Raw genomic sequence first — 23,406 nt, forward strand, 5'->3', positions numbered from 1 at the left:
ATCGCATCCACCATGTGGCTGGTGGCCACTGGCTCGCAGGAAAACAGTCAACTACTCCGCCACGTCAGCTCTGTATGGTAGCCCAGTCAACTGCCACATCATTGTGCCACACAGCCAGTCCGTATAGTGCCACATCATCTGTACGGTCTGCACAATCAGCAGTCCGTACAGTACGAACGCCCAGTCAACAGGGAGGCGAAGTTTTTGTGACGGTCATATGACCATCAAATTTAACACAGTGACTTGCTGACGTTAGCGCCACATCAACACTTTTTGAAAAAAATTTGACCCCTCTCCATTGAGCTTTTTAGTTTTGCAGTCCAACTTTGGAAACCCATATCTTGCCTATTTATGCTCCTTTTTTGGTGCATTTTTTTTTGAAATGGGCTAAAATTTCGTTATCTTCACAGTGGTGTGGTTATTTTCTGATTTTGGTGCATAGGATTTTTGGAATTTTTGGATTCTCTCAGTTGTACCTATCTAATCCTCAATTCTGCAACTTCGAAGGCCTCGTTTGAGCTCATACGACCTCCTTTTCAAGTGCCTTTTTTTTTGAAATTGCTTATTTTTTTGTCTACTTTCAGAATCTATGATCAGATTTCAGAGATTTCGAGTGGAAATTGTACTTTCAGATATTGGTCTTTTTTGGCCTATTAGGTACTTGTAAATTGCTTGGATCTTAGTTAGATCTCTTGCATTATCAGTTTGAGTCTCTTTTGGCCTTATTAAGGTAGTTGTAAAATTGTAAATCAGAAGTCCACTTTGCCATTTTTTGCAAGTGGCCCATTGTATATGCACTACTTATAAAGTGCCAAAATCATCACATTTGGGGGGGGTTCTTTGATTAAGAGAATTTGGGGGGGTGTCTTGTGTGATTGTGCCTCTCTTTGTGCTCTTTCCATTCTTGTTGCAATGAGTCCTAACAAATTTCCACCTTTAACTCCACATAATTATGCTTCATGGAAAATTAAAGTATGGAGTAAACTAATGGAAAAGGGTCTCACACACTACATAGATGGAACAATAACAGTACCACCTGATCCTAAGGCTGATCCAAATGCTCAATTAGAATGGCCCACAAAGAATTGCATGACTCTTGGAACCTTACGCAAGTATGTATTAGATGACCTCATTTTTCACATTGAGAAGTGTAAAACAATCAAAGAGGCTTGGGATATGTTTCAAAAATTGTATGGACAAGTTGATGAAATCAGAGGCTATCAGATTGATAGTGAGCTCACTAACTTAGATCCCAAGAGTTTTGATACAATCCAAGATTATGTCACCAAAGCAAATGAGCTAAGAGAAAAGCTAAAGGATTGTGGAATTGACAAAAAGGATGCTCAATTGATATTCAACTTGTTGGATAAGCTTGCACCAGAATAAGCAGCATTTGTCTCTAGCTTCCAAACTCATCATTTGACTATGGGGAGTTCTTATGTTATGCCTTCATTTGATGCTTTCACAAAAATGTTGATATTGGAACAAACTAAGTTGTTGAACATGGGGTTTCTCAAGTCTTCAAAGTCCAAGGCTTTGGTAGCAAATCAAGGAAATCAAGGAAGTCAAGGCAAAGATTCCAACAAGAAGAAGAAGCAATCCAAGTCTAAGCCACACCAGGAAAAAGGACAATCATCCTCTCCATCACAAGGTGTGATTTTTCATCCTCTTCCAAGAAGGGGACACCACCTAAGAAGGATAAACCAACTTGTGCATATTGAAAAAAGTATGGTCATGATGAGCATCGCTGCCATGCAAAACAAGTTGATGAGTTAACCAATCTTCTCAAGGAAAACAACATCAACTTGCCATCTGCCTACACAAAGAAGGATTCATCTCCTTCTTCTTCCTCACAGTCTAAGGGAAAAGGGCAAGCATTTGTGGCTAAAACAGGTTCTTCACAGCAATGGATACTTGACTCGGGTGCCTCATATCACATGGGTTCTACAAAGGAGCAGTTTTCTTCATTGGAGCCATCTAAGGTACCTCACATTTACATAGGTGATGACACAAAAGTAGACGTTGAAGGGAAAGGTTCAGTTGATATGGATGATGGAACATTTTAGAATGTTCTCTATGTTCCTAACTTGTCTACCAACCTTCTCTCCATCTACCAAATCACTCACTATGGGAATGGGAAAAAGGTTGAGTTTACACCAGATTCAGTTGTGGTAAAGGAACTTGATGATGATACCTTGGTAGTAGTGGGACAAGTCAATGACAACTCAAGGCTTTATTCATTCTCCCACTTTGTGCCAAGTTCACCTTCTAGGGCCTTGCTTACTCATTCAAATTCAGAAAGTAAGCTATGGCATGAGTGGTTTGGTCACCTCAACTACCGCTATCTTCAATAGCTAAGCACTAAAGACATGGTCATAGGTCTACCTCGAATCAGTTTTTCAGAGGTTGTATGTTTAGGTTGTTCCATGGGCAAGCATCCCGAAGAGAAGTTTGATAAAGAGAAAACTTTGAGAGTTTTGGAAGTTCTTCAACTTGTTCATAGCGATGTAGCAGGTCCATTTCCAGCACCTTCATTTAGTCAGGCCTGCTATGTTCTTACCTTCATTGATGACTACTCCCGCTTCACTTGGGTCTACTTTCTCATTCATAAGAGTGAAGTATTTGACAGATTTCAGGACTTCAAGACTCATGTGGAGAAGCAATCAGGCAAAGTGGTCAAGATTCTTCGCACAGATAATGGCAGGGAATATGTGAACAAGAGACTTGAGGATTTTTGTACATTTGAGGGGATTGATCTTCAGCATTCTGTTGCATACACTCCACAATAGAATGGGGTTGCAGAACACAAGAATAGAACTCTCAAAGAAATGGCTAGTTGTATGATACATGCATGTTCTCTTGATCCCACCTTTTGGGCAAAAGCTATCAGTTGTGCCACACACATCCAGAACCAAGTTCCTCACAAAGCTTTGCAAGGTATTACTCCTTTTGAAGCTTGGGATGGTAGGAAATGGATTGTGAGACATTTCAAAGTCTTTGGGTGTCCAGCATGGGCTCGCATACCTCCACAGAAATGCAAGGCATTAGAACCACAGAGTCGGCCTTGCATATTTGTTGGATATCCAGAGCGTGTTAAGGCATACAGATTGATGGATCCAGAGACACATGAGGTATTCATTGAGAGGAGTGTACACTTTGAGGAAAGCTCTCTTAGCTTGGCCTCTCTACCTCCTCCACCTTCCTCCATTATGGATAGTGATGTTAGTGATTCAGATGATGAGACTTCGTCAACTTTGACTCGCAGGGTTACACCTCCGTAGGGTCCACTTGCAATTGCGGAGCCTCATTCTCCACCACCACCTAGACCTCGTTGGGCTCGACAGACACTTGAGTCCATGGGTTCTTTTGTTGGGGATCCTTCAGATACACGGAGAACTCGATCACAACATCAGGATCTTCCACATGCATTCATTGCTACCACTTCTGATCCACTGACATTTAGGGAAGCATCAGGGGTTCCTGAGTGGGACCAAGCTATGGAGGAAGAGTATAGTTCCTTGATGAGGAACAACACATGGGATCTAGTCCATCTCCCTAAGGGGAGAAAGATGGTTCGATGTAAGTGGATCTATCGGACCAAGTTTGTAGCGGATGGTAGTGTGGATAAGTATAAGGCTCGGCTTGTTGCAAAAGGTTTCTCGTAGGTTGCAGGTGTTGACTATACTGAGACCTTTGCACCCATAGCCAAGATGAACTCCATTCGTTTGACACATGCTATTGCTCTCTCTTCGATTGAGGCTGAGTATCGAGGCACTATTAACACAGCGACTGAGACCATTTGGCTCTAGTAGATCCTCACAAAGTTTGGATTCACTACTCCACGGCTGACAGTCCTACATTGTGACAATCAGAGTTTTATTGACATCTCGAAGAACCCAATCCAGCACTAGCGGACCAAACACATCGAGATTCATATGCACTATATCTGAGAGCTCATCCAGGAGCAAGTCATTGATTTGCAGTATTGTCCTACAACAGAGTAGGTTGCTGACATATTCACCAAACCTTTCACCGAGAGTAAGTTCCAGCTGTTGCGAGCTCTCTTGGGGGTGTAGGATGTGTCAATAGGGGGGGTCAGCTGACTTCTCCTTCCTCTCTTATGGGGGGGACTTTTTCCTCTTTGAGGTTTTGTCCTTCTTCTTTGAGATTCTTTTGTACATTCATCTCTCTTTTGGGGGGGAGTTTTTTCCCACTGGGTTTTCTCCCTTTCTCCATTTGTGAGAGATTGCATTTCATAGTTTGCTTGCATTTTCATATTGTACATGGGTACCTATCATGGCCTAGTAGCCGAGACCCATCTTGCATTGTTGACTTGAGTCTTCATTCCCCTACGTTGCACTTAAGGGGGGGTGTTGGTGTAAATAAATATTCATTATGGATATTATTACACTTACTTAAGTTAACTTAGGATAATGCATCTCTTCGTAGTTTGGATTTGAGACACTTAGGGAAGTGTGCACTTAGGGATAGAGCTTGTAGGAGAAATTCCACCTTTTGTGGTCTTATTTTGCTGTTACACTCCACATTTGGTGGGTCATCCACCTCTTGTGGAATATTATATTATTTCTCCTACCTACCCTTAGTATTTCTTACCTACCCTTCTTTCTCATTGAGCCACATGTCATATTTGTGTGCTCATACATCCATATGGCCTTTCCTATATAAGTAGGCCTCTATTCATTGTATTGGTTAATCCAGTTGATCATTTTGCATATTGATGAGAATACAGTTTGTTCTTGTCATTCTATTGTCTCTTTTATACTTTTCATTGTGCCCTTGATCTTGGCAAAATCCTACAATATCGATGCTCAGGGGGAGAGCATATGGTAAGATCATTATTGTATCCCCTTGACCGATATGAGGTTATGTCTATCTGCATAAGTTTAGATGCATGAAAGTTTATTTAAAGCTCTTATTTGGTAAATATTTTGAGAGCTAGTGTAAATGATTATTTGTGTACTAGTATCGGTAACAAGCAATTGGTAAGAAGTAATTCGATGTACCTTAAGTTAAAAATGGTCAAAATTATACAAACTAGCCATTGTATTGAAGCACCGATAAAAATTAACGATTAAATAAAGAAATGTCAATACATTTCATTTACCTTTCTTTCTTGTGAGAATTCTTGAGTTCTCATGCGACCTAAGGCAATCAAAATCTTGCTAGAGCTATTTGTGCGAAGTGATCATGTAGTTTGATAGTGGTGATTGGCAACCCTAGAGGAGAAGGTATTCAAACAGTTTTGAAAAAATTGTTTGAAGTTCATTATGGTAGCTTTTGTGTCGACTCCTGTGTTGATTGAATCAATTAATGAACCACAACCCAAGTTCAAACTGCAATCTATGAAGGCTAGAGAGATCGGCATGACTCGTACCCTATCATCTATGCTCTCAGATGTATTACTAGTTGAAGATATCTATTCCTTCATCCATTGCAAGCTTGAAGAACTTGGAGCTAAATTCATTCGAAATAAATTCAAAGGCTTTTGTGATCATGATCTGTTGAAGGAAGAACGTTTGCATTTGAAGATCAAGAGTTTGTCGGATGATGTTGATTTCCCCGATCAATTTTATGTTGAGTGGGTCAGTTATGTGCTAAGTAGAGTGCATGATCAATTTCTATGGTTGGAAGCTGAAGCACCAATATAAATCACAAAGGATGTGATCCAAAGAGTAACAAGGTTTAGCGCAACCGGTGAAGCAGTAACCCTAAGAAAAATACAATCCACTGAAGTCACTCGGTTGACTCAATCCTGATATGACAAGAGAGAAATGGAAGTCACCCACATTGAGGATGCATAAGTGAGGTTTGCTTCTATAGTACTGGGTTATAGGGTCTATCAATCAAGTCGCATGAACAGTGTGTCAAGCGGTGCTATGCATGCAGCTTATCAAATCATCAAGGAGGATGCTACATATGCTATCTATGAGATGATTTGAAGTCAATTCCTATTGAACATGGATCGAATTAAGAAGGACAAGAAGAAATCATTCAATTTTGGTTCATTACTGGTATATATATTCTTCTATTTGCAAAATTTCTTTCCTAGTGAGGGCAATGTAATGTGATCGAAAGATAAACCTATCATGGTTTAGAAAGGTTAAATGGTTAGAGATTTAGGTAATAAGTTTGGAAAAAAAATGTGGGATTATTTTAAAGAATTCCAAAACCAAAATACACAAAAGAGAGAGAATCCCAACCGGTATAGTTCAAAAGTACAAGGAAAACATTAATTTTCTTGTTGACACTGATTGTTGCATTATTCATGCGGTTCAACCTAGAATTTTTTTGGTACCGGCCATGGGTTGTTAGGGCGGGGCAGACATTACTAAAGTATTTGCGAAAATGTTACTGTCTAAACCGATAGACAAAAAAGCAAAGAGATTTTGAACTTGTGAGGAGGGAAGCTCAAAAATAAAAAGGGAACTTGAGGAGCCTATCATACAAAAGAGAGTAAGGAAAATGATTGATACCCTAGAAAAAAAGTATGGAGGTGAAGCATCCGGTGCCACAGCTTCCACCAATACAAGTGAACAAATAGGGGCCAAATCAAACAAGGTTGAAGAACAAATAGGAGAAAATAAGAAAATGTAGAAGGCAAAACCCAAGGGTACTACATCCATCAAGCCGACAACATACACAAAAGAAAAGGACTCAGATACTCCTACATCTTCCCCAAGTAAAGCTAGACCGGTAGGAATGACATATGAAAGAAAGAAAAAGAGGGAAGGGACAACTGACTAAAAGGCAAAAAAGGAGCCCAAGAACGATGAAAAGGAGGGTGATGACATTGACCCCCAATCTAATGTGGAAATAAAAGAATTCAGAAGAAGTGGTAGAAATGTAGTTCCAAATGTTGATGAATTGATCCATGGGATCAAAGAGTATGGAGGTGTATCTGGTGCTGGGAAAAAATATCCTGTGAAACAAGGAGGACAAAAGATAAATTGAAGGAGCACTTATCTGGATCATGCATAAGTTATGGAGAACTCCTAGTGAACTAAATGGAATAATTCCATCAAACTTGCAAAATCAAAATTGAAGGGAGATGGAAAAAAACTTTAGCTATTGAGAAAGAGCACATGATAAAAGTAGTCATGGAAGTGCAACATCATCTTGATTATAATAAAGCATCTATAGTGGCAAAAGCATGTGTTCAACACTTCAAAATAAGGAACAAGATAGGGAGTGGCCATAGGAGATGTCCAAGGTGTGCATGATGAGGGTATTGCCTTATGAATAACAATCTTGAGCCAGGAAAAGGAAGCTGAAGAAGAAATAGCAAACAAAACAAAACGGGACCAAGGTGCAGCTGCCCTTGACAAAGGGAAAGGTAAAGTCAAAGACTCTACTAAAGGTTTTGATGTTTTCACAATTGATGATATCATGGGTAATTTTGTTTCAGATATTCCTAATTTGACAAAGGATGTTGAGCAACCGGTCAAACACAAATCAAATATTGAAATGATTGATATTGATGTTTCACCGATAAAGGGAACCCCTCAAACTAAGCATCCTAATGAAGAAGTCATAATTGAAGATATACGTTATGAAGATAAACCTCATAGAACTTCAGTAACAATATATCCTACTGACAATGAACCTCTTTTGTCAGAAAAAGGTGCAGAGGAAGGAAATCCAAAGGTGATAAATTCATCAATACCACTTGTTGAAGAATCAAAGAAGAAGGAAACAGAGGAGAAGGAATAAAAATAGAAGGAAGAAGGAAATAAGGAAGAAGAGATGAAGGAAACAAAGGAGACCAAGGAATTGGAATAGCACAAGAAGAAAGAGGATTCTTCTTTCGGTCAACTTGAAGGTGGTAAGAAAACAGTTGAGGACAGTCCTCCGGTGAAGAGGAATTTAGAGCTAGAGGAAGAAAAGGAAGAGGAAATAGAGGAGGAAGAAGAGGAAAACTCAGTAATAGATATTAAGAAAATGACCCCCAAACAATTAATGAAAGTTTTAGAAAAATTGAAACTTGAAGCTGAAAAGGCAAAACTTAGACCAAAGAAAAATAATACCAAAATTCTTAGTACTGCAAAAACCATTATGTCTGATCTCATTCCTGACATTTCTATTGATGAAAATGCGCCCATCATTGATCAGTTGGGAACTCTTGTGAAAGAAATTGATTTAGAGGCAACCGATCTGGAGAAGGTTGCAGTTAGACAGTATGAAACAAGGAGACGTGAAAAAAATACTGGAGCACATATCAGTTCGCAAAGTTGCTCTCTCCACCAAAACTGAAGAGGTCAAATCTATACTACAGGAAGTCGGTCAATTATTGGTCAAGTCATTAAGCTTCATTGATTTAATCAAAGATCTTAAAGATAAAAGAGTGTAGACTCAAAGGGAAATCCAAGATCTGATAGGTTCTTTTGATCCTCTTACAAGCTCTGGAATGACTTTTAGTGGAATGGTCAAGCAATTAACTCATTAAATCAAATAGTTAAAAGAGGAAGAGGATAAACAAGCTCCTAATCTGTTAGAGATACAATGCTAACTTGCACCCATCACTGATTTCATGCAAAGGAATGTCAAAGAAGTAGAAAGCCTCATAAGTGCACCTGACTATAAGACAATAGATGCCATGGAGGATTTTGTTACAATTTCGCATGGACACTTCAACACCATGAAATAGGTGAAGCCTTCATGAGAATCCTCTTTGCAAGCTGCTAAGGAAAATTTCAAAGATATTTTTTCTTTACTTTCATGAATTCTTTTATATATTCTTTGCCATTGATGTCAAAAGGGGGAGTTTTTATATACATGAGGCACATAAATAGGGGATCAAAATGACACATACATAACTATTTTGCAGTGTTTTCCACCAATGCCAAAGGGGGAGTTTGTTGGCATTATGATGCATTTTGTATGACCGGTGAAATAGTTGTCATTATTGTTAGCATCAGCTTCTAAGTCTCTATAGTCCATCGGTAAAGGAGTAAAGGGTAACTTTTGAAGAACAAGATTCCTTATTCCTATCGACACTGAGTAGATCGGTATACAGGGGTTAATTGGCTAAGCAATGAGTAGACTGGTATAAAGGGGTTAATCGGCTAAGCAATGAGTAGACTGGTATATAGGAGGTAACTAATTAGGCGGAATTGGACTGGTACATAGGTGACAACTGACATCACAAGAGTCTCAACCAACAGACTTAGAAACATCCAGTTGAACAGGCAGTCTTCCCTTTTCAACTGGCGAGATTTTCGGCATGAATGGTTGTCTTGACCGATATTCTTGGAATAATATTTGGAAAGCTATTTGAGATATGATAATAGATTTTTGAATCTGAATTTTTGAGGGAAAGTTGGTCCCAGAACAAAAGGCTAATATATTCACATCTTTCATTTTGATTGTGTGTGTTGTTAATGTGAAAATGATCTATGTGAATGAAAAGGGTGTAGAGATAGAGTGTGGGAGACAGAGGTATGAATCGGTGAATCTGACACTTATCAGAAGAATAGAGCACACAAAGTGGATCTATGAGACAAAGGTAGTGTCATCAAACAGATCAATCATCTTTGTTGCCTTCTAACAATTTCAGCATTGTAAATCCCATAACAGGGTGAACCTTAATCAGTTCTTTATGTAAAATCTCTTAACCGAGTCACTTCTGATATGAAGTTGTAAAATCCTCTAGCAAGGTGAACTTTAATAGATTCTAAGGTATTCTTAACCGGATACTAGTCACTTCTAATAGGGTGATGTTTTCAGAAAGAACTAGTTGTAAGCTCTTAACAGGGCACTATTTATCACTACAGTAAAAAAGATTCCGAGTTATCCCCATCGTGGTTTTCTCCCTTTAACCAAGGGTTTCCATGTATAATTGTTAGTGTTATATGATTCTTATTTGTGCATGCAAATCTCTTTTCTTTGATGTTCTCTTCTTCCATGATTAATGCAATGTGTAAGTTAATTTGGAAGGATAGTTGCAGACTAGTCAGTTTGAATGTTTGAAATTGTGAATAAATTGTTTTGACTAATTCACCCCCCCACCTGTTAGTCACCAGTTAATACTAACATTGAGTGCAAATACAATACCTCTAGCCTCCTTCGCTTTCAAAACTACTGTAAAGCGGAAAATCACAATCGAACCCTAGTTGCTCTCCCCTCTTCCAACTCCAAGGAGAGAGAAGGGAGATTCACTAGGGTTGATGGTTTTCACTTAGGGGAGAGACTTTACATTCAAAAGAGGGGTTGAAACCCACAAGATCCAATCCCACACAATGCAAGATTGGATGCTAAATGTGTTTCAAGGGTTAAGAAAGCAAGGCTACCCTCTTTTGTAAAGAATGTGCATAGAACAATTAAGCTAGAAATGCATAGAAAGTGACAAAGATTCGCTTATAAACTGAGATAGGGATATAGGATGAAGCTGCGGACCTGGAATTAGCAGTAAAATGTCGATACGGCGCTGTCCTACAAATTTGAGCAAAAGTTGTCAGGACGATGGCGCCCGAGCGCCACGGTCCTCCGAAAAATCCGCGAAACGAAGGGGGATCTGTTCGTCTCTGCACAAGGATTCCAAATCTTCAATTTCAGCCGCGTACCTGCAACCTACACATAGAAAAGCGAACACGATTGGGGGGTTAGGGATTAGGGGTTTGCCTTTAGGTCAAACCCCGGTTTTGGAATTAACCAAGAAATGAGCAAGTGCTGTAAATGTAAATGTATGTAAAATAAGTACTAATACCTTGTTCTAAGGATGTTTGTATCCTTATGTGAGAAGGTATAGATGTTGTATGTTTTTGTAGTATGTTGTATGTAGTATGTGATCTCCTCTTCAATGGTTGAATCCTTGTCTTGAATGCAACACTTGGCCTTGAATGGAGACTTAGAAGGAATGCTTGAATGCTTGAATGCTTGAATGCTTGAATGTTTGAGTATAGTTTCCACGCTTGTATACATATGTCCTTCTTATCCAAATGGGAGAGGCAAATGTAGTTTATATACTTGTCATTTAGGGCTGATAGATTGATTTTCCCGACCTTAGGCCGACCAGGAAATTTAATTTCCAAATTGCAAAAAAAAAGACCCGAGACCCCTTAGGAGACCGGGCCCAAAATAGGCCCAGGGACCAGGGCGCTGGGTGCCATGGTCCTGGGGGACCAGGGCGCTGGGCGCTCTGGTCCCACCTCCCGAGACAGCAGGGTGCAAGGAGGTTCAGGCCAGGGTGCTTGAAAAATGCAGTTTTCAGTGTCATAATCAGGTTTCGGGGTCTCCATTCAGGTTGCGTGTTGCGTCGCCAACCTGAAGACTGAAATGCAGTCGAAATTGCAAGTGTCACAATTTTAGGACGCTACATTTAGCCCCCACTTTAGCGGGAGTATGTATGCTCATACTTCCGGTAAAGTACAAGGAAACAACATTGAAAGACTTTCACCACGTCAAGGAGGCAAGATACACCAAGCCCCCAGTGGACTAAGGATCTTACGACTTTGATTGACAAAGTAAAAGGGAAGATCACGAGGGAGAACCATGACTGTCAGTAGTAAGGTTCCCTCACTATGAGTCATGCAAGAGAAATACCGAAAATTTTCAAGGCAAAGCTGAGTTCTCCAAGAAATTTTCATGTATCCTGAAGAGATAGACAGGGTGTATGCCCCCCTACATTAAAGCGATCGCACACGCCTCAACGGGGGTGATTGTTTTAACGTAGTGATACACATAAGAAATGAGAAAGGAAAGGAGCACGTTATCGCAAGGATTTAGCCCCCAAGTGTGAGATAAGCCCAAGGATAATAGACACAAAACACAAAGCACAAGGTGACTTCGCTTTCTTCGGGGTCAGTATGCTGTATGATAATTCATGTATATCATATGTATGTATGCATAATTGTTCTTCATTCCCCAATCAAGGAAGGTCACCTAGAAGAAGGGAACACATGTGTCTTTTGAGTCAACATGAGAGAGATCGAGAGATCTCAATGCTTTGCATCGTCCTCAAGTAGACAACACTAAGGACAACAAATAGAAGAATGAGACTAACACATAAAGGAAGTAACAAAAGAGAGGGGGAGAGAATCTGCTATGCTAATGAAACTAGTCTAGCACGTCATCTACCCCCCGATCTTGCTGATCAATGTTTCGGGAAGGTAGGGAACACGTTAGAGGAGGAACATCCAACACAGCAGATGGAGCTATCACAAGATCCAAACAAGGGCCATGTTCATGTTCCGAGCCACATTGTTCTTGTCTAGGAGCTAGGATAAGTGCTTTAGAAAATTCATTAGATAAATGGTTATCAATATCAACAAGTTCATATTCACTACCAGAAGCAAGAGAAGTAACATTTTCATCATGAATAACATTTTCATCTATAGCATCATCAAGATTTATAAAAATAGGGTCTTTAATTCGCACAGGATCAAGACCATCATGCATCTTATGTTTTGGAGATTTAGGCTCAATGTTCGGCTGAGGAGAAAATGGAATAATGCTTGTTGAAGGTGTTTTTGGAGATTGCAAAGTTTGAGCAGCAGCTGCTTGAGCCCTAAGACGACGCTTTCGTCGGCGTTCACGTGCAAAACAATTTCGTCTAGTCTTAGTAGGAAGTGAAGAAGATTGAGGAGGAGGAATTTTCTCAACCTTATCACTTGGGTGTTTAGGTTGTGGTCTCTTAGGTTGAATAATAGGAGAAGAGGAAGGTCTCTTCTCTCTATAAAAAGAAGGAGGAGGGACTGCTCCATACAAAGGAGGAATATTTGGTTTAGGAAGAAGACCAAGTCCATCATGACGAGAAGGTATAGGTCTACTTTTAGAAGGTTTATTAGGCATAGACATAATCACATCCATGGGAATGGGTTGGGAATCTTCTTGAGGAAAGACATTAGTTTTATCTTTCAAAGGAAGAACTTCCTTCTCAAGAATGATAGGAATATCAAGTTTAGGTGTTCTAGGTTCACTTAGAGATAGGATCATATCTGTTTTCCACTTTTGATAAGATTTGAAAAGATGATCACTTCGCAGAGGAAGAGATTGGAATTGTTTAGGCCAAAAGTAATCAATAGGAACGCTAGAAGTTCTTTCAGCTGGTTTAAAGAGACTATGATTGACGGTAACAATTTCACCATTATGGGGAAATTTCAAACACTTGTGAATAGGAGAAGCAATAGCTTTCATGGAAGATAGCCAAGGATAGCCAAGCTTCACACGAAATTGTTCGGATGAAGGAATAATAGAAAAGTTCACATCAAGGGATTTGTTATGGACCTCAATAGGCAATGTAATAGAACCAATTGCAGGAGAAGAAAATGCATCAAATAGTTTCACAATCACATCTGTTTTGTCATAAATCACTTGTCTCAATTGCAAAGTAAAAATAAATTCTTCAGTAATAACATTAACCATACACGAAGGATCAATAAGCACTCCACGACAAGGTGTATTCTTAACTTTTGCAACTATGTATAAAGGACCATCAGGTGCCCTAATGGTTTCACTAGAATCAAATGTGATGGAAGGTTCTTTAGGGTTTTCTTGCTGCTCTACAAAGTTAATCACATTCGGAGTCATAGACACAAGACCATCAGATGAGAGAGAGGAATCATTAGCCTCAATTGCATTAGAGGTATGAGAAGGTAATGGATCAGTGAAAATCTGAAGATTTTGATTAGGAGGAGCTACAGATGTATTGCCTTTATCATTCACTCCAGAAATAGAAATAGTGTTATTATCAATCCAATCTTGAATTTTACCCTTTAAAGAAAAACATTTTTCAGTATCATGCCCAGGCTGACGATGAAAGTGACAAAAAGCTTTGTTATCAAAATAAGGTGAAGTAATCTTTGCAGGATCAATTTGTCTTACAGGAGGAAGAGTAAGCACATTTTGTTCCAATAACTTATTCATAATACTATGCAATGATTCATTCAAAGGAGTATACTTTCTTTCTTTCTTGAAAAATTTAGAAATAGGAGGCACACCTGATGCTGCATTCACATTGTTGTTGATGATGTTTTCATTGAATTTGATGGAATCTCTGTTCAGTTTAAACTTCCCAAATGGTTGTTGACTGCTATCACCCTTATCACTCGGAGCCATAGGATGTGATTGTTCCATTTGACTCACAGTCAGTTGATAATTGTGAAGAGTTGCACACAACTGTTGGAAAGAAGTAAACTCAGAAAACAGGAGTTTGTCCTGAATATCTTTTTGTAAATTAGAAATAAAGATTCTTTGAATATCATTGTCAGGCACTGGAAAAGAAATTTGAGCATACAAATGCTTATATCTACCAATGAAATCAGTCACTTTCTCTTTAACACCTTGTTTACAATGCATTAAATCAATCAAAGTAACTTTAGGACTTATATTGTTTTGAAATTGTTGAATGAAAGCATTTGCAAGTTGTTCGAAAGAAGTAATAGAATAAGAAGGCAACGAGCAATACCATTGTAGGGCTTTGTCTCTTAATGTTCTAGTAAACAATTTTGCAAGCAACCTTTGGTCATAAGCAAAATCAGTACATATTGTTTGAAAAGTCTTAACATGTGTTAGAGGATCACCTTTACCATTATAAAGCTCCAAATGCGGGATTTCAACATGTTTAGGGGGAATAGCTCGAACAATGTCAAGAGAAAGTGGACTCGCAACATCAAATGTGGGCACACTAAACTTAGATTGATTCATAGAGGCAATTTGTTGCTGTAAAGAAGAGACAGTTTGTGCAAGATTGTTAATGGTTGCTTCAGTCGAAGAATTCATATTAGATGTGTTAGATTGAGATGGAGGTGTTATGTTATTGAAAGAAGGTAAAGAGTAAGGTGGTGGGACTCTATGATAATTAATCACAGGAGATGATTGGACAGGAGGAACACTACAAGGAGGAATGGAATGGTTAAACGAATTGCCCCCTTGCGTCATGTTCATTTGTGGAGATGTAATAGGAACACTCATTGAAGGGACGAATGAAGAAATCGGATTAAATGAAGGAAGAGGGTTAATTGAAGAAGAAGGATTGCCCCCATGACTGGTGATCATAGGAGGAATGTCTTGTGTAGAAGTAGCCATTATGTTTGATGTAAAGGTAGGTATGCTAGCAATAGGAGTTGTCAAAGGAATAGAATGATTGACTTGTGTAGGAGGTTGTGTATAACCTGAAGATTCGGCACAACTCTTTATAGGCATCACGTTCGAATTCACAATGTGTGAAATACCATGCAAAATATCAATTCCATTCTTATCACTTTGAAGCATATGTTTTAGACCCTCAATTAAAGGAAGAGCTTGACTATCGGGATACTCATGAGACATCCATTGGTGAAAATCGTCAAATTGGTTATCCAATTTCGAAAGTTGTTCTTCAGAAACCTCATGGAGAGCTTCTTCATCATTAGGAGGATTAGAGGAATTACCCATGTCCTCGTTAAAAAGGCTATTCAAATTAGGTTCCATCTCCTCGGTAATTAAACCTCGGAAAGACTTAATTCTACGACTTCGTCTAACGGGAATAGTGTAAGTAGGGCTTATTTTTTGTAAAACTCATGCACTAGAGAGAGAGAGAAAATTTTGATTTTAGAGGTAACAATTTTCAGTAAAATCAGCCAATCTTCCAGATTTAAGCTGTTAAATGCAATCACGACAGTCTCTCGAAATTTCGGAAAAAATGTCCGGGACCATGGCACTCGGAGTGCAACACGGTCCTTGCAACTTTTTTCGAAATTTGCAGGGATGAAAGGTATGATGATTTTAGAGCTAATCTAAAAAAATTGAGTGATTTTACGATCTATAGATAGGCCAAATTAAAGTTGCAATCTCGAAATTGAACCCTACCAAGATTGTCAAAAAATGCAAAATTTGAATTTTTGAAAAAGAGAGGGAAACTAAAATTTTGAATTTTATGATTTTAGAGGGAATGTCAAGAGCAATGCAAATTTTGAAATTTGAAAATTGACTCAATTTCATGCAAAATTCAATTTTGAAAGCGGAAATCAAAGTTGTTGTAATTAAGCACTTAATTTCAAAAGTCACAAATTGCAAGAATTTGAATAAAGCACTGAAATTTCGAATGAATGCAAATACACTTTTCAGATTTAGGACAGTAAGAACACAATTTTGACACAAAATTTCAATTTCAATGATTTTTGAATGTTTAGAAGCCTTAATCCAAGCAATCACAAGACCAACTTTGACTGTAATTTTGAAAGTGTTAGATTTGATAAAATCAGCCAAAATTCTGGATTTTAGCAGGAAAATACAGTAAGATCTAGCTCCCGAAATTTCGGAAAAAATGTCGGGGACGATGGCGCTCGGAGTGCACACGGTCCTCGCAACTTTTTTCCAAATTTTTAGGGATGAAAGATATTGTGATTTTATTGCGGAATCCAAAGTTACAGCTGATTTGGAGATGTTTTGATCAATGAAATTGTCGGACAAAGGTTGAATCAAGAGGGTTTCAAAAATTAGGGTTTTGACACTTAACCACTTAATTTTCAAAATTAAAGCACAAATATGAATTGATAATTTGTAATAGAAGGGCAGATCTGAAACAAGCATTAACATTTAGATATTTCACAAGCTTAATTACTAAAAAGAAAATTTAGGGTTTTTATGCAATTAACCTCTAAAATTTTGCAAAAGATCAAACATGGAAATGTAATCAAGGAATCCAATTTTCAGATCTAACTATGAATAATCAGAAAGGATGTTCACGTCGGGTTCACCAAAATGTAAAGCGGAAAATCGCGATCGAACCCTAGTTGCTCTCCCCTCTTCCAACTCCAAGGAGAGAGAAGGGAGATTCACTAGGGTTGATGGTTTTCACTTAGGGGAGAGACTTTACATTCAAAAGAGGGGTTGAAACCCACAAGATCCAATCCCACACAATGCAAGATTGGATGCTAAATGTGTTTCAAGGGTTAAGAAAGCAAGGCTACCCTCTTTTGTAAAGAATGTGCATAGAAGAATTAAGCTAGGAATGCATAGAAAGTGACAAAGATTCACTTATAAACTGAGATAGGGATATAGGATGAAGCTGCGGACCTGGAATTAGCAGTAAAATGTCGATATGGCGCTGTCCTACAAATTTGAGCAAAAGTTGTCGGGACGATGGCGCACGAGCGCCACGGTCCTCCGAAAAATCCACGAAACGAAGGGGGATCTGTTCGTCTCTGCACAAGGATTCCAAATCTTCAATTTCAGCCGCGTACCTGCAACCTACACATAGAAAAGCGAACACGATTGGGGGGTTAGGGATTAGGGGTTTGCCTTTAGGTCAAACCCCGGTTTTGGAATTAACCAAGAAATGAGCAAGTGCTGTAAATGTAAATGTATGTAAAACAAGTACTAATACCTTGTTCTAAGGATGTTTGTATCCTTATGTGCGAAGGTATAGATGTTGTATGTTGTTGTAGTATGTTGTATGTAGTATGTGATCTCCTCTTCAATGGTTGAATCCTTGTCTTGAATGCAACACTTGGCCTTGAATGGAGACTTAGAAGGAATGCTTGAATGCTTGAATGCTTGAATGTTTGAGTATAGTTTCCACGCTTGTATACATATGTCCTTCTTATCCAAATGGGAGAGGCAAATGTAGTTTATATACTTGTCATTTAGGGCTGATAGACTGATTTTCCCGACCTTAGGCCGACCAGGAAAGTTAATTTCCAAATTACAAACAAAAAGACCCGAGACCCCTTAGGAGACCGGGCCCAAAATAGGCCCAGGGACCAGGGCGTTGGGCGCCATGGTCCTGGGGGACCAGGGCGCTGGGCGCCCTGGTCCTGAAGGACCAGGGCGCTGGGCGCTCTGGTCCCACCTCCCGGGACAGCAGGGTGCAAGGAGGTTCAGGCCAGGGTGCTTGAAAAATGCAGTTTTCAGTGTCATAATCAGGTTTCGGGGTCTCCATTCAAGTTGCGTGTTGCGTCGCCATCGTGAAGACCGAAATGCAGTCGAAATTGTAAGTGTCACAATTTTAGGACGCTACAACTACTAAGAAAATACTTGAGAGATTGCTAGTTTTTGCAACAAAAGTGAATAAAATCTCACTCAAATCCTCACTAGCTGCACTAATTTAGTCAGTTCGTGTGAATTGATACCCGATTTGATGGATATTTGGCATGCATTTAATTTTGGGTCACTCCATTACATGCCACACGAATTACGATAATTACTTGCCATAGTTAGAATTTGAAATCCTGAACTTTCCAAAATATTCCCTTTCTTACCATAATTTTCCCTCCATGATATGTGCACCACTTTTGAATGAGGCCTCAGATTATGAATTTTGAACATTGAACCTTGATCCAAGAACCAAAAGGTTCAAGTCCAACTCTGAGAAGAAACATAGAACATAACACAAAACAGTCTTCATGGCAACAGAAGACAATGAACAAGCAAAGATAAGACTAACACATTACTAACTTTTAACCTTGAACCTTGAACCAAAAGGTTCAAGTTTGACATAAACTTTCAACAATAGCGCTCGCCTTTTACCATGAAACAAAGCCGCAAAGACAACTAACTTTAAAGTGGACATTGAACCTGAACTTTGAACTAAGACAAGGTTCAATCAATTAAACTCAAAGGAAGGAAACACACATCCAAAAAGGAAAATAATAATTAAAGGATGACTTTGGAATTGAAAATCAAAACAAAAAATGGAGGACTAACACATATGTTTAAGTGCATTAAGATCCTAAGATTGGGGGCTTGGTTCCTCAGAATTAGTGATGTCTTATACTCGTGATTTTGCTCCACATTCCTCCTCTTCTTCATTTCTCTTTCTTCTACTTTACCATTAGTATTTGCATAAGCTCATACTCCCACTAGTGGAGGCTAAATAAAGCATCCTAAATTGTACTCCCTTACAATTTAGACCACATTTAGGACCCTCACCGTAGTATTCGCATCCCTATGTTTGACTACGACCCATTTATGCTCACATAATACAAATATAGTATTAATATTACATTTTACCTTGCATTGCCCTGTTATCCTAGCCCCATATTAGGTTAGGACTAGGGTGTGTCGCCTTGGTCCTCCCTGGGACCATGGCACCACATAATGGTCCTCCCTAATTAGGCCCTATTTTAAACCAATTCACCCATCTCAAATTTGAGTAGGAAACCTTTCTCTGTGTCAGCTTATGTCAGAAAATTAACATATTTTCTTAATAGGCAATTATATAAAGAGGCTTTCCCCTCTCATTTTGAGATACAAAGATGATATAGTAAAATTGGAGAGAACAAGCAATCAAGCAATCAGGCATTCAAGAATTCATCATCAAGAATTTTTAAAGGTCTTCTTCAAGAAGCAAAGCATCATTATCAGTCATTGCAGATCTGAGGTATATCTTTCCATTATTTATCTCAGTATTAGCAAAATTTCATTCAAGGTTGATTACTCAACTGGGGTTTGACTTAGGCAAACCCCTATTCACAAAACTTAAGCATAATATCTCAAAATTTGAAAGATACAAACTCCACATATGCCATGAATACTGCAATACAAAAACTCAAAGAGATAAAACAATTATAACCATAACAACTAACGCCGAATTATTAAGCATCAAATAATTGAATTTAATCTCAATTTTGTTTCCTTTGAGGCCTTTAAAGACATGCCTGCTATGCAAGAAATAAGGATTAAACAAATTTGAGGTCTTACTCAAGATATGAGAAATATTAACTAGTAGAAGAAGATAAATAGAATAAAACTCTTTGGAGCCTCCTTGATCAAGATTGGATAAAATGTAATTTTGATAGGTGCTCCAAGGGTAGCCCTGGACAAGCTAGTGCAGGTGTTGTTTTGAAACACCGTAAAGGGAGACTTATTGAATGCACTGCTAAGTTCTTAGGAATAAAATCTAACAACTTTGTTGAAGCCACTACTCCCTCAGACGGTATAAAGCTTGCTAAAGATTTTGGTTTTACCAAGGTTGTGGTGGAAGTAGATTCAAAGCTAATAGTTGACATATTAAAAGAATAAATTATAGGCCCATGGGAGATCAGATCCCCAATGAGAGAAAGTCTGAAAATTCTTAAGGATTTTTCACAACTCAAAGTTTAGTATATATTTCGAGAAGGAAACCAGGTTGCTGATTACATTGCTAACGAGGGCGTTAAGATTCAAACCTAGAGCCATTGGAGAAACGATTTCGTCCATCAAAATATACATAAAATAATTTTGAATGAAGTGGGGTCAATATAATGGAAAACAAGCTTTTCAGGTGATTGCTTCTGGTCTATGAGAATTGATAGATGGATGATGATTGGGTGCTTGTTGTGTTAATTGTTGTTAGTTCTCTGTTAGCTAGTTTTTTGGTTGTTGCTAGTTAGTTTTTTTGTTAAGAGTTATCACATATTCCTAGTTCTACTAAATTGTTAACAACTTGCATAAATATACATTTCTAAAAAGTCAAATTAAGTCAACATCTTTAGATGAATTGGAAAGCCTAAGTCAATAAAAAGGCACAAAATGCAATAGTAAGATTGCCATACCATATTGATTTGTCAGTTGTCCTAAATGCTTCACCTACTAAAACTTTGTAATAACCCAAAACATCACACCATTGACAAAAACATGACACATTAGGTCTCTTGTTGGTGTTGCTCTAAATGATTTAAGATGAAAAGTCTAAATTGGATGCAAACAAGTATTTAAATTTGGTAGGTGGTGGTTAATTTGATTTTCTAAAATGTGAAAATGGAAATTAACAAAAATAACTACGAACGCTTTCACGAGAATCCCACAGCAGATTTCAAGCTAATTACTATAATATGAATAGTATTAAAACAGTCTTCAGCAGATTTCAAGCTAATTATTATCATATGAATAGTATTAAAACAGTCTTCATCGGCGACCGGAATTCTGACATGCGTCTGGAGATGTCCAGAGCACATCCTTGCCTTTACCTAGCTTTTCTTGTTGCTTATATTTCTCCCAGTCGGAAAGAGTATTTCTCAAATCAATAACCTTGGCCTTCAATCCGAGTTCACAACAGTTGGCATGCATGGTACAAACCGAGTTCACATCTTTCGTTCTTTCACAGTACCCGCCAAAATATTTAGTGTCAAGGAATTCGAATTTAAGTCGCCTGCGTTTGAACTCGTACCATTTCAGTAGGTTCAACACTTGTTGCTCATTTTTACGGGGATAATCTTTCCTAGAGCGATACCAAAAGTTGAAAAAATCAACTGTCTTTTCATTGGAGCGAACATACATGAATCCTGCGTTGGGCTTATTGTAGGGATTAGTTGCTTTCCTTCTATAACGATTTGATGCTACTTGGAAGTCTGCCTTGGATGAGAATTTAGTAAAGGGATCTCGAAACCACATAATATCCGCATCCTGGATGATAATAATATAATCTGAATTATTCTGATGAAAAATCAGGAAATATGATATAAATTTACTGTACAATTTTCTCCAAACCCTTGACGAACATGAAAACCTAACTTACCGAGAAAACGAAGTTATATCCTCGCTCCAACACTTGTCCGAAGAAACGAAGCCTTCTCCACATCATTTTCAAATAACCTCGAGTCATGTAAAGATTTTCTCCCGAGAAATCGACTCCCTCTGTTTTCATCAGATAACAATGCGGATGAATTTCCCGGCAGCGATTGAGCGCCTTCTCATCTACGGCAACAATCAACAAATTTCTCAACAACGCCTCGGTTCCGTTACCGATGTGGAAACTTTTCAGGAATAAATCCACCATGCTATTGTTCTGCGCCCACGCCGCATTCAGAGTCGTGATTATAACGGTTTTCTCCTGGTTCGCCGCTTTTGAAAGGCTTACTTTTAGCTCGTCTGTAACATTTGATGAATTATAAGGAGGCTGCGAGAAACAGAGGAAACTGTAAATCAGTGCAGGGCTCTAAATCACACCTATTTGTGAACTGTTAATTTTATATTGAAATCTTATAAATTAGCATAGACATCTTTAGTACACCTCTCTAAAAGCAGGGGAAAATTATATTTTCAATAATTTACCTTATAGAAGATTCAGAACTAGTGTCTCTTTAGATCTATTTAAAATATCTTTGCAATTTCAAAAACTATTTGTGAAATCATGCGTATTTATTTTTGAATTAATATTTATTTCAGTGATTCATGATATTGAGAAATTGAATTGCATATATAATCTATAAAAGAGGCAGAGATAGATCACTGTAATTCAATTCTTTACTGTATTCTTTCTGAATTACAAAATATGATCTAAAACATTAATTTATATACATAAAATTAATTACAGAAACTTCTGTATATCACTATAATTCAATTCTTCACTGTACTCTTTCTGATTATAGATTAGAAAGGAACACACAATTAATTACAGACATAATCCTGTCGAAAAACTAAGGTCAGTTATGCCTATTGCAGTTAATGATGAATTAAAAAGGTGAGAATATCTTACAATATCTGGATCTTTTGCATGCAAATCGTCCATCTCTGAAGGGAAGAGCTTTTGCATGCTGATGAGAATCGGAGTGAAGGAAGCCTGGAGTTGTTCATCAATAGCAATGGACACAAATCCCACCACTATTATGGAAGCCAGAAATGCAGTCACCGTCCTCACGACCCACTGATTAACCCCTTTCATGCTGGCCTGCACAGAGATTTACTCAATTCCCCCTATTTGTATCCTGGAAAGCGGTTCTCTGTGTTAAATTAATATTTTTAAGGCACATAAGAACGCCACGTAGGTTGCAGGAAGTTGCAGAGAAACATTAACCTGGTTTCCACTCTCCACGAAGTCAAGAGGAGAGTCAAGAGGAGAGGATAAGGAAACTACAAATGGTAGGTCCATCAAGGCCGCTGCCTCGAAAGACATAGAAATCACGGATTACAAGGATTTGTATTTTCCCTTTATCGCTTTGCTTTGTTTTGACTATAAATTTCCACCACAAGAAGACACAAAAAGGTTTAGTTTATGTGTTGTATAGGATTCCACCGATAAGACGGGTGCGCCTGCCTTAGAAAACATCTAGGTATTTGATTTTACGGAAGGGTGTTGAATTTTTCCTAATGGGCTCAGTCCTTGAAGAGAATCTTTTTCAGATAGGCTATATACATACACTATTTAAATATTATGTCATGAATTAATAATTTTATATTTTATTAATATATTTATTCTGTGTAATGGTCAAAATTGATTTTGGATTATTAAAATGAATTGATGTTTAAAAATAATTTTATATATCTAATCTCACATGTCGTTGTTCATTAAAATAGTTTTTATTACATAAATTATTTAAAAACTTCCAATCTACATTATTGACTTTCTTAAACATACATAAAAGTATATCTTTGAGTATAAATATGTCCAATTGCATATATAATATATTTATTATGTGTAATGGTCAAAATTGATTTTGGATTATTAAAATGAATGATGTTTAAAAATAATTTTATTTATCTAATCTCACA

General features: G+C 38.1%; 1 protein-coding gene across 1 annotated transcript; it reads right to left on the minus strand.

Moving 5' to 3' along the window:
• Positions 1-20,651: 20,651 nt before the first annotated feature.
• Positions 20,652-22,777, minus strand: LOC131073456 (uncharacterized protein At4g15970-like). Its single transcript, XM_058009890.2, has 3 exons — positions 22,394-22,777; positions 21,434-21,814; positions 20,652-21,321 (listed from the first exon to the last, which is right to left on the minus strand). The coding sequence occupies exons 1-3, from the start codon at positions 22,577-22,579 to the stop codon at positions 20,824-20,826; spliced, it is 1,065 nt and encodes a 354-aa protein (XP_057865873.2). The 5' UTR covers positions 22,580-22,777; the 3' UTR covers positions 20,652-20,823.
• Between the last annotated feature and the right edge of the window lie 629 nt (positions 22,778-23,406).

The sequence above is a fragment of the Cryptomeria japonica genome, chromosome 7 (genome assembly GCF_030272615.1).
Source record: "Cryptomeria japonica chromosome 7, Sugi_1.0, whole genome shotgun sequence".
NCBI lineage: Eukaryota > Viridiplantae > Streptophyta > Pinopsida > Cupressales > Cupressaceae > Cryptomeria > Cryptomeria japonica.